The following is a 12,578-nucleotide window of genomic DNA, read 5'->3' as shown; positions in this document are numbered from 1 at the left end:
CAGGAAAAGATTAATTGTAGTAAAAGAAAAAAGTAAAGAAAAAAAGTGCCACCAGGAGGGTTCTTTTCAGATGTTGGTTTCTGTACTGGAGATAAATAGCAGCTGGGGTGACTTTGCCATTTCAGCAGTCTTCGGATGGCTCTGGAGACGAGCTGATAGATTATGTGAACTCGGTCATTAATCCACCCTCAAGTGGCCTGTGATTTTGTCCCTGTTTTACATATCTGACCTCCTGTCTCCAAGAGATTCTGCTACCACAGCAGGATTTGAAGGTGGAGGAGTCCGGAGGAATGGCTAGAGAGGATTTTAGCAGGCTGGCAGTAACCACACTAACTCTGGGGACAGAGACCACGGTCTTCATTCAGCCTGCAGCAAAGGTCCATGGGATGGGGTCACCAGATCTTGCCTAGGGCAGGAAGGAAACTGACTCAATATTGATATCCTGATCCATGCAGCTCAGCCCATTAATCGGGCCATGATGCATAACATGCCTGCATTTTCCAAAAGCATTAACAAAGGACCATGTATCTTCCTCTCCCTCCTGTTGACAGATAAGGAAACAGAGGGTCATTCATTCATTCAACAAGTCTTTGAGCATCTGTTGTGTGGAACATCTCAGCCTGATGTCTGGTCTGGTGGGAGGATGAGGAAGGGGATAGAGCACCGTTTAAAAGCCCAGGTTTATAAAAAAAGAATTAAGATCATGCTTCTTGCAGGAACATGGGTGGAGCTGAAGGCCATTATTCTTAGAAACCAATGCAAGAACAAAAAACCAAATACCGCATGTTCTCACTTATAAGAGGGAGCCAACTGGTGAGAACACATGGACACCAAGAGGGGAACAACAGACACTGGGAACTACTTGAAGGTGCAGGGTGGGAGGAGGGAGAAGAGGAGGAAAGAAATAACTATTGGGCACTACGCTTAATACCTGGGTGATAAAGTCATCTGCACAACAAACCCACGACATGAGTTTACCTATATAACAAACCTGCACATGTACCCAGCACTTAAAATAAAGCTTAAAAATAAATAACTAAAAGCCTAAGCTTTAGGGAAGGTGGACCTATGGTAAAAATCCCAAATCTTCTCCCAAGGAACCGCCCTACTTCCCAGCTCCGTCCTCCTCCTGGGCAGGTCTCTCTGGGGAGACACCTCTTCCCAAGACACCTCCTCCCAAGCTTGGACTCAGTGTGGCACATAGGAAGGGGCAGCTTTGAATAGACAGACCCGGGCATGGATTTGGCCAGAGACCCTCACTGTGGGGTGGACTCGGGCAAGTTGCTAAGCTTGAGTATCAGTGTAATAGTTAGTTTGCCCCCCGCCCCTGCTTCCCATGGTACCAAGGGACAAAAATCCAGCGTGAACCAGCTTAAGCTAAAGAAGAAAATGCATTGTCTCATGTCATCAAACTACATGGGTTCATAAGAAGTTTGTGAAGACTGAATTTTTAAAAAGGGGACATGGCACATAGTAAAGTAGATAGCACATAGTAGGTGTTCAAAACATGAGTTTTGTCTGCTCTGTTTCTGTCTCTCTCTCTCTCTCTCTCTCACACACACACAATCTGCTGATCTGATGACAAAGATCTCAGACTATCAAAATAAACCAACGTTTTCCTCTCTTCCCTTCCCTCTCCCCACTCCACCATCCCTCCTTTTCTTCCTTCTCCTTCTCCCTCCAGCTCCTTCTATTTTTCCCTCCTGCCTATCCTATGGTACGTGTTAGACACTCAGTCCTCTAGGAAAGACTGAACTGAAGTTAGTGTGCAGCCCTTGCCCACATGGCCACAAAGTGCCCACTCCCAGCTCAGGTATGAATAGCATTTGTGCCCCAAGTCAAGGGCTATGACTCCATCTGTGGTGGGAGGGGCACACGCTGTTGAACAAGCACAGAGACAAGACCTGGGCTTCTCCGGGGCTGTCAGTGTCTGGTGTGCCTGCTCCAGGGAGGCAATGTTTCTTTTAAAGGTGGACTGTTCTTAGTCGTGCAGGTCACCTCTGTCTTATGAAGGAAATTCAAGGCGATCAGGTCAAGACACGTCTCCAGCGGGGCTGAAAATACAGTGCACTCAGCAGAGCCCTATCCATGGACGTGATTGCTCAGTAATGAACCCACGTTCTCTGCTAGATCATACTCTCTACCACAAGTAAGCAGGGAAAGAAGCTCACAATTTAAACTAGATAGCTGCCTAGCCAAGGAAGTGATTAAGTGGAATTTAGTGTTTTCTTCAATCATTCCCTATAAGGGACACTTAATTCCAAGTGCTGGCTGGATCCTCTGTCTGATCATGGGCCTGGATTTAAACCTTCATTCTGTGAACAATTAGCTGTAGGCCTTAGGGAGGCCACTGCACCTTTCTGGACCTCTGTTAAATCATCTAAGATAAGAGCATGACAGTGTTAATGTTCTCCACTTCAAGTGGGGGCATTACAAAGATCCCCTGATTCAAAAGTAAGCAGTTCAGAACACAGGCTCTGGAGCCAGATTGCTTGGCTTCAATTCTGAATCCACACATATGAGCTGTGTTACTTTGAGCAGGTGACTTAACTTCTCTGGGCCATTTTCTCTTCTGTATAAAATGGTAATAATATTCTCATAGGATCATTGTAAGGATGCAAGGAGACAATATATGTAAAGCACTTACCAAAGTGAATGTCCAAATTATAGTAATAATTTCTAAAACATATGGGAAAAGGCATTATAAACTGTGAGTTTAAAGACATTATAAACAGCTGTTTTCATGTATAGGAGTTACTATTTGCCATAAAGTATAGGAAAATGTTGACTACTTTAAGAAAACTACGTGTATGCTTTATAATTGGATGGTTATTTTACATCATTTAAAATTTTCCTTTCAATGGAAACATTCACCTTGCCCTACAATAGAGGCAAACTGTAAAGTACTTTACACAGCACTGTGAATGGTCTGTTTCTTATTCTACTCACCTTAATTTGATGCCTATCATATGCAAGGCACTATGATAGAAACTTTTACATAAATCATTCTATTTTAACCTCACTAGATTGTTATTTTTGTTCCTGATTCAAGTAAAACTAGGTCTCTGAGAGGTTAACTGGCTTAAACTTAACAGGTCCATGCTAGGAAGTAACCAAAGTGAAATGAGGACCTAGACCTTGAGATAGCCACGTCCAGGGCGCTTTCCAGGGAAAAATAAATGTCTTAAGGCAGCTTGTAGAAATGGTAACATGTTGTCAAACGTTGAGCCTTTTAGAGCTGTCTTAGGGCAAGAAATGGGAAGCTCTATTTGGTGCTTAGGGAGTGGCCTTGGCTTGGGTTCCTGGATGCTCAGCTGTCACCAGGTGACCTCAAGGGCTTGACTGCAGCCCACAGAAGGGTTCCCTCATTTGTGTTGGTCTCCACTGCCCTGATTAGACCAGGTTCTGCCAAGACAAATGACATTCAGTCTCTCATTTCTGCCCAAAGGAAGGGCTTGACATTCAAAGGTCAACAGGGTCACATAACCAGAGACACATTGGTGAGGTTTCCTCCTTTAACCCTTACAGCTTTGTCCCCAGCCACCTCTGACTTTTTCCTTTCCCCAAAGCCAAGTACATCGGCTGCTACCTGGATGACACCCAGAGTCGGGCCCTTCGAGGAGTGTCCTTTTTTGACTACAAAAAGATGACCATCTTCCGTTGCCAGGACAACTGTGCTGAACGGTAGGGTCCCAGCACCCCAGACTTGTCCATTTCAGGCCCTTCCTTCTCAGATTGCTGCCTGTGGTATTCTTTGCCCTGCTATGGGAGGGTGTGTTGAAGGGTGAGCACGTGATCACAAGGGAAGGGTGATTCAAGGGTGTGTGTGCATTGTGTGTGTGTGCATTGTGTGTATGTGCACATGCACACAACTGGGGACTGTCTGAGTTGGTCTATGAGAGTTTGTGACTGTGCAACTGTGTCACATTGTGTCTAGGAACAATTTTGGAGCATACAGGGTACAGGGTCAGCTAGTTGTGTTTGTGAGCTTAATGCCAACATGCAATGATCTTTAAATAATAGTGGCCGTATATGCAGGAGTCTTTGTAAAAATGTGTACAAGGGCCCAGAATTGTGCTTGTGTGTGTAGGTGTCTGATTGCATTTATTGAATGTTCAACACTGTGTTGAGAGCATGCAAGGCTGTGAAGAATTGCACACAACTTAGAAATGCATCATTAGGTGTGCGCATGTGCGTGCAGATGAGGGCTGTAAGCATGAAGCTTGTAAGATGTCCACATGAAGGATAAGATGGCAGCATCTAATGGTTTGTCAAAATATAAACTCCTTATTTTTCTCCGAGAGAAAGACACTCGCCTGTTCAGACAGTATTTTCCAATCTAAGATGATGATTTTTTGACATGCACTGGGAGTAGGGGGAGGGAATTGACATTTTGGGAGTGGACAAGTCTCCAGAGGCCTGGTGAACAGGGACAAAACCCCTGAGGGCACCATGGGGCTGAGCTGAGCTTCTCTCCTTCTTTCTTGGGCCCCTTGACCTTGTAGTAGCTCATGAAGAGGCTCTCATATGCTTACCTCCAGCTAGCTGCCTCTGATGGTCACAAGTTCTGCCAACCTTAGCTGCATGCGTGGTGTGGAAATGGGCAAGTGGGTGGCCACTGAGAGACTCTTCCTGCTGTTCTTGATTAGGAAACACTGTCCCCTTTATAATCAACTGCCTGGGGAGCCCTCTATTAAAATCCTGAGCCCAGGACCTGCTCCAACTTGAAAAGGATTCCAAGTCTTTGGTAATATGAAGTCAATAAGTTATCTGTCAAACTTGGGGGCAGGGGAGCAGAGGAAACAGAGGTGGAATCCACACAGCCCCTGGCCTTAAAGAGCTCACAGCCTGCAAGGGGAGACAAACGTGTAAACAGAGAGGGATAACACAGTCAGATAAGATGGAAGAATCACAGACAGTTAGACATGCAGATGAAGTCTAAGCTGCCTGGGGTGAAAGGAAATACTTCTCAGAGAAGATAACAGCCAAGAAGAGTCAGAGCTACTCATGTAATTCAGTTTGGTTCAGCAAATGTTTGCTGACTGCCCATGGGTGCTGGACCTGATTCCAGGTGCTGGAGATGCAGGGATGAGCCAGCCACAGCCCTGTCCTCAGGAGGGTTTCCCATCTGGATGGGGAGATAGAGGTGTGAACAATAGGCGTGGGCAGTAGAATAATAACAGCTTACAATAGTTAAAAAGCACTTGTTCTGTGCCAGGCACTGTCTGAGCATTTTGCAAATATTAACTCCTCAACTTCACAAGACCCCTATGAGGTAGCAATGTTATGAGCCACATTCCACAGATGAGGAAACCGAGGTACAGAGACATTATGTATAATGGGTGCTGGGGTGGATGTGCTTTGCAAAGTGCAGGAAAGTCAAGAAGATGGAAGGGATGGAGGGCTCCACGAAGAGGGTACAGGAAGAGTTATTGAGGTGAGACCATAAGCTGGGTTTTGAAGGATGAGTAGGAGTTTTCTAGGTAGGGCAGAAATAACAGCATGCTCAAAGGCCAGGACTCCTGAAATATACTCACTCAGGGTCCTCAGGTAGGCAGCATGGGAGTGCTCAGAAGGTACAAAGGGAGTGTCAGCAGGGGAAGCCACAGAGGTGCCAAAAGCCCAGTGAAACGTGGCCTTGAGAGCCAAATAAAGCATCCAGATTTGACCTGGAGGGCAATAGGGAGCCACTTCAGGGTGTCTATCAAGGAAGGGGTCTACATTCATTCCGTGAATGTGTATTAATCATCTCTCATATGCCAGGCATTGTCCCAGGATAGGTGGGCAAGACCACAGGGTCACCGCCCTCCTAGAGACTATATTCTAGAGAAAAAGGCAGGCAATTTACAAATACATTAGAAATCACTAAGATCATTTCAAAAGTGATGAGAGCCGGAAGAAACTAAAACGGAGTGATGGGATAGTGCCCGGCGTGAGGGGTGACTTTCGGTGGGGTAGTCAGTGAAGGATTCTCTAGGAAGATGACTGAGCCCAGACCTGGAAGGTAAAAAGAAGCCAACCATGCAAACAACAGAGGAAGAGTGCTTCAGGCAGAGAAACAGCCAGGACAAAGGCCTTGAGGAGGACTGAATTCAGCGTGTTTAAAGATCAGAAAGCCCATGACTTCAGCAGAATTGGCCTTCAGCATCCTCCAGCAGAAGGCTGGTGGACATCTTAGTCTGTTTGGGATGTTAGAACAAAATGCCTTAGACTGGGTAATTTATATGCAACAGAAATTTATTGCTTACAGTCCTAGAGGCTAGGAAGTCCAAGATCAAGGTGCCAATAGATTTGGTATCTGGTGAGTGCCCACTCTCTGCTTCAAAGATGGTGTCTTGCTGCTGTGTCCTCCCATGGCAGAAGAGCAAAAGTACTCCCTCAAGCCTCTTTCATGGGTTCCTCTGCACCTCAGTTCTCCACCGTCTCAGACTTTGTTTTTCCTACTCCCAGAGCCAGAGCAAGCAATGCTCTTTTCATTTGTTTACAGAGTAGGGTAGCCACTAAGAGCCCTTTTTAGTAAAGGATTCCGTCACTATGAAAAATTTCAAAAAAACTTGAAAACCTTGAAGTGCCTGGATTTTTAGTTTGAGGAATTTTTCCTTGGCTGAATGTGTGAGCCCATTTTTGTCCTCCCCCAAAGGGGTGCAAGAGTCCCTGCCTCCTTGATGAGCGCCCTGTGCCTCCTTCCCTCACCCTAGCTCCTCTCATGGGACAAGGAGGCACCATTCCTGGGGGATGTTTCCAGGAATAAAGGAGCTGCACTCTGGAAAGATGAATGTCTTAGGTTTCCAGACAGGGAAGAGCAAGAAAGAGAGTGCGGTATGGGAGGCCATAGGATCTGGGATGTGTGTGTATGACAGGTGTACCAAGTGCAGGTGTGTACAGGAGTGTGAATATGGACATGGTGTGTCTTTGTGGGTAGGTGTAGAAAGGTGGAGATGAAGACTGGTGGATGGTCCCTGGGTGTTCCTGTCCCCTCCCTGGGTGTTCCTGTCCCCTCCCTGGGTCTCCCTGTCCTCTAGGGGCCTACCTATATTCTTTCCTGGATTTCCTGCCTCCACATTGCCCCCCTGCAAGGCTAACTCGGTAGCCTCCCTGACTCCTTTTGGGGTCTCCTTATCCCAGAACCATATCCCCCTGCCCCATGGAGCATGCCTGTCTCACAGATCTGAGAGTCTCCCTGCCCACCTCAGGGTCTCCCCTGCCCTCTTTCCAGGATTTTCCTGTGTGCTACCTCCCTAATCTCATTTCTTTGGGGTCCCCCTGTCTCCTGAAAGCCCCCATCTCCCAGGTCTCCATAATGGGTAGGTCTCCTGTCCCCTGAGGTCTCTCCTGTCCCCTGGGGTCCTCCCAGTTGCCCCTACCTCCCATCGGCAGTCTCCCCATTTCCCGTGGGATCTCCTGGTCCCCAGAGCCCTCCCATCCCCCAGGTCTCCACATTGAGTCTCCTTGTCTTGGGGTCTCCATGGTGGCAGCCACCCTGCTTGACAGCAGCCTCCCCCAGGGGTTACCTGTATGCCGGGCTGGAGTTTGGCGCCGAGTGCTACTGTGGCCACAAGATCCAGGCGGCGAACGTGAGCGAGGCAGAGTGCGACATGGAGTGCAAGGGTGAGAGAGGCAGCATATGCGGCGGCGCCAACCACCTCTCCGTCTACCGGCTGCAGCTGGCCCAGGAGTCAGCCCGCAGGTGTACGTGAGTCTGCCCTGCCCCTCTCTGCTGCTCCTCCCTTGGCTGCAGTCCTTGCCCACCAGAGTTAAGAGTCCCACATGTCCACCTTGCACCCTCCATGGCTCCCCATCACTCCAAGGCCACCACCATCCTGCCCCAGCCTCGCCTCTCCCAGTCCCTCACAGAGCCCTCTGCCCCAGCTCCTTTGAATAGTCCCGCATGTGATTCTCTCTCCCTCCCACTACTCTGAGCTGCCTCTGGTACCAGTTGCATCACTCATTCTCACCAGTCTTCCTCCTTCTGAAACTGAGTTGGAGCCTGGGCCTTGCCTTCCCATCCTGATTTTCGCAGAGCAGATTGTCTCTAATGGTGATGATGATGGTAATGACAATAGCAAACACTTTGTCCTTTTCTCCATGCCTCATATAGAATAGCACATCTAATCTTCACAATGACCCTTGACACAGGTACTATTGTTTGCTTATTCCCATTTTACAGATGAGGAAACTGAGTTCTCAATGTCACAAAGCTTGTAAGCAGCAGAGAATTTAAACCAACTCCGGAGTCTTTGATGCTTTCAAAGAGAGAATTCATCTTGGCTTATTCATGCTTCTGGTTTGAGTCTTGTTGGAAAATCTCTCCAGTTTCCAAACCAAGAGAAGGAGGGGGTGAATAAGAGGACAGAGATGGCTCTTTGTCTGTGGGCATTGTCCCATTATTGTCCCCTCCTGGGGACTGGAGAGGAATGTTTAATAACAGCTAATAACTATGTATCAATAATCTGCTGCACACCAGGCACTGTCCTAAGCCAATTACAGACCTGATTTTATTTAACTTCCCTACAGCCTTTTCAGGTCATTACTGTCATTCATTATCCCCAACCAGTCCAAGGTCACATCGTCGAATTCCAAATGACCTTAAGACCTGTGAGAAGAGCTAATGGGCTTGATGAAAGATGGGGGGACTGACCTTTCCGGAGGTTAGACCTCCCATGCAGTCCAGAGACAGAAGCAGAAATCCACAACTGCTTCTCTAGCCCTCTGGCCAGTGCTTCCAGATTTGCGTGTGCCTCAGAGTTCCCCTAGGAGATCTCGTAAAAATGCAGATTCTAATTCAGCAGGTCCAGTGAGATGCCGCATTTTTAAGGAGCTCCCAGGTATGCCAGGATGCTGGTCCACAAACCGCATTTTGAGCCTCTGTGGATCTCATCCAGAATGTAGTCCTGCCCACCCGGGTGGCTTTAGCAGAAAGTTAACAGCTAGTCTGTTTGCAGAGAAAGGCCTCTTCCATGTGAATTTCATCATTTATAGAAACTCATTGTTTGTTTGCTTGAAACACTGAACACATTTTCAAGCAAACAATGAGTGTGTTTGACTCTATCTCTCTCTCTCTCTCTCCCTCTCTCCACATATATATATACACACACACACATACATATACATATGCATATACGTATACATATATACATATATATATATATGCAGAGTGCGACCTGGAATGCAAGGCCTCTATCACAAGAATTTCATCTCTCTCTCTCTCTGAGAGATGGAGTCTCACACTGTCACACAGGCTGGAGTGCAGTGGCATGATCTCAGCTCACTGCAACCTCTGCATCCTGTGTTCAAGCAATTCTCCTGCCTCAGCCTCATGAGTAGCTGGGATTACAGGTGTCCACCACCACACCTGGCTAATTTTTTGTATTTTTAGTAGAGACGGGGTTTCACTATGTTGGCTAGGCTGGTCTCAAACTCCTGACCTTGTGATCCACCCACCTTAGCCTCTCAAAGTGCTGGGGTTACAGGCATAAGCCATCATGCCTGGCCTCAAATCCCACATTTCTGAAGCTCCATTCAAGCTTTGCTGTGCAGTAGGGTCAAACATGCTGTCAATTTGCAGACCGGCTGGTTTTTCCAAATGGACTGCAACTTCCACCTCCCCATAGTCACCTCAGTTCAGACATGAAGGCCTAGGAGGGCAGGGGGCAGAGGGCAGAGGGCAGAGGTAGTACATGAAATACAGGCCAGAGACTGTCCATAGAGTGGGTCTCTGATTTGGCTGCTAATGTTATGAGTTTTTAACTTGGTGGAAGATTTATCACCTTCATACTCATTCACCTTTATGTCAATATTTATGTTATTTTGATAGCAACATTTGGACCATCTGAAGAGATGACCTTAAAGTCAGGGATATTTAGAGAGAAAGCTGCTGCCACTAACACATCCTAGTGTATGAAGCTGAGATAGATAACAAGAATTGGATTGTGTATGTCATTAGCCAGACACTAGCCAGACCTCCTTTTGGTTAATGTTCAGATTGGCTGAATAATCTGGACACACTCTCTCTCAAAATCTTTCTCTCCTCTCGCCCCGCCTCCCTCTCTCCGCCTCTCTCTTCTTCTTTCTCTCCCTCACTTTCCTCCCCCTCTTTATCCCCCTTTCTCTCTCTCTCTCTCTCTCTCTCTCTCTCTCACACACACACACACACACACACACACTGATGTGATCACCTTGTATTATATAATTAACACTTTCGCTGACCGTGAGCAAGCTGGGAGGGGGACGCTGCAGGCAGGAATGCTACTGCACCCCTCACCTGCCCCCTTCTGTGTGGCACAATTATTTGGGTGGTGCTTTGTACCATCTGAGAATAGAATTTTTGTATTATGTCCAAGAGGACATGTTTCAATTCCAGTTGGCAACATGGTATACAAAGAGAGCACTGGGACCATTCATTGAATCAAAACACTTGATGAGGTATGGAGAGGCTCAGTGGTTAGTAAAACACAATGCCTGACCTCAGGGAGCTTGCCATCTCATGGGGCAACAGACCTGATACTAATGGGATTGGTTCAACCATGTGTTAGAAGGATAATTTTGTGCAGACTTGATACCAGTAGGATTGGTTGAACAGAGACCCAGAGGGCTATGGGGGTTCTGTCTTCAAGAGCCAAGGGAGCAACTTTTGAGCTGAATCTCATTCTAAGAGGATTCCAGGTGAAAAGGACAGCCACGTGTTCTAACTCATGCTCAAAAGTCCAGAGTCAGCAAAGGTCATGTGTTGAATGCTATGTTGGAAACACCTTTCTCACTGATGTCTGCATTTTACATTTGTAAAAACTGAGGCTCAAAGAATAGAAATGGCTAAATTAAACCGCACTGGGGGAAGCTCCATATAGGAGGGGGCAGCTCGATAAAGGAGGGGACATTTGATGAGAGCCTTGAAAGATGCATAGGTTGTTGCCTGGTGAAGGGGAGGATACCCAGATTCAAGACAAATCACCAAGGAGTGGGAAAGAAAGTAGGCAAAGAGAATAGTGCACAAAAGCTGGCTGCCTATTACAGAAAATGATTGGCAGGCATGATTTTTCCAAGGCTACTGTGCCTCTTAGGGACTAAGCATGGGCTGGAACCCAGGTCCCTGAATCTCAGTTAGGGTACCCACTTGCTACAGCGTTGTAGACACCCTGACCTTGAAATTTGGTTCAGAACCCCATCTTTTCTCTTTGGAGGGAATTCCTTGGCTCCAGCTCATCTCCTTCCTTCCCTGTCCCCTGATCCCTCCTTCCATCCTGTTTCCAGACTCTAGGCAATATGAATTCTGCAATGTCTCTTCTCTGACTCAGTGGTACCTTCGATTTCCTAGGACTGTGCCTAGGATTTGCTTTGTACACAAATAAGTCAGAAAGGGATGTCTTCCAAGTCACTGGCACACAACTCTGGCATGTATTACATCAGGCAAGAGAAATGAGTGAACGCTCCAGCAAACAGCTATGGTGGAAACCAGATTTCATTTGTAGAGTTGTTAGTTGGTATTAACACTGTGTCCTAATTGTGTTTTCCTGAGCAGTGGCACAGAACTCTTAATGACTGGAGAGATCTAAAGGAAGCTTATTATCTCCCAAGCACCACTCTGGTGGGGCATCTGCCTCGCACAGGGTGCCAGCCTACGTGTTTCTGAGGTAATGGAATGCTCCCATAATAGTGAGAGCATTAAAAGGTTAGAAGAGCAAATGTCTGCAGGCACCCTGCTATTCTGCCTTGACACAGACTCTCAGGCACGTGGACTCTTTGCCCCCGTTACAAAAGAACTGAGAAATGGACTTCCTTCTTGGTCAGATTACATTTTTCACAGCAGTTTGCTAAATGTGTCGGCAAGCGTAGCTCTCCTCCCAGGGGTAGAGACCTGCTGGTGATTTGAGAACATTATGGCTTTGTGGGCTGTTGCAAGAAATTTCATTTGCCTGAAAGATTCTTGCAAGATTTGAGTTACAAAGTTCATCAGAAATACGCTGAACGTGGCTCCTCAGTCCCATGGGTGGCTGTCCATGGTGCTGACCACCCTTTAGCACTGCCTAAAACCCCACTGATGGCAAACCAGCCTCTCCTAGGGATCTGTACTTTTTTCCTCTTGTTTTTTCCTTCCTAGCTGAAGACATTATGAAGCTTACACTATCACTGAAAAAATAGATACCTTATTTATGGTTCACAATTTACATGGTGAATTTTGTGTACTGTTGTTAATTCTGGCAATCTTTTGTCTCCCAAAGTTAGAAGGAGAATTTTGTGCAGTGCTTTGCTTTATGTTCACTGATACTCCATTTCAACTACTTCTGCTGAGGGGAACCCTCAGATGATCAGCAAAGAGTCCCATTTGCCTGAAAGCCAAATGTGGGAGAGCAAACCAATTCTCTCCCATGGACAGCACCATGGGAGCAATGCAGGTTTTAGAATCAGGCATACAGTGTTTCTGTCCCAACTCTCTCACTGAACAGCTGTATTGACTTAGGCCAAGCCACTTGATCTTTCCAGGCATCAGGTGCCTCATCTATAAAATAAAGACAATCCCAATCTTTCACAATTTCTGTGGCCACCAAGTGAGATAAAGTCTAGAAAGCACCTAGCATAGTGCC

General features: G+C 46.8%; 1 protein-coding gene across 4 annotated transcripts in view; it reads left to right on the top strand.

Moving 5' to 3' along the window:
- Positions 1–12,578, top strand: part of WSCD2 (WSC domain containing 2) — a 129,982-nt gene that overhangs the window by 71,772 nt on the left and 45,632 nt on the right. For 3 of the 4 annotated variants that reach the window (XM_021675537.2, XM_021675539.2, XM_021675538.2), the window contains exons 3-4: positions 3,570–3,684; positions 7,505–7,689. The exons of the other annotated variant lie outside the window; for it this stretch is intronic. In XM_021675537.2, coding sequence (XP_021531212.2) covers positions 3,570–3,684; positions 7,505–7,689 — 300 coding nt within the window. The remainder of the gene's footprint in view (positions 1–3,569; positions 3,685–7,504; positions 7,690–12,578) is intronic. 4 annotated transcript variants of the gene reach the window in all.

This window comes from Aotus nancymaae, unplaced genomic scaffold, assembly GCF_030222135.1.
Source record: "Aotus nancymaae isolate 86718 unplaced genomic scaffold, 86718_ANA_hifiasm-v0.15.2.pri h1tg000021l, whole genome shotgun sequence".
Classification (NCBI taxonomy): Eukaryota; Metazoa; Chordata; class Mammalia; order Primates; family Aotidae; genus Aotus; species Aotus nancymaae.
The sequence above is the reverse complement of the archived record's forward strand: the minus strand, read 5'-3'. Positions and strand labels throughout refer to the sequence as shown.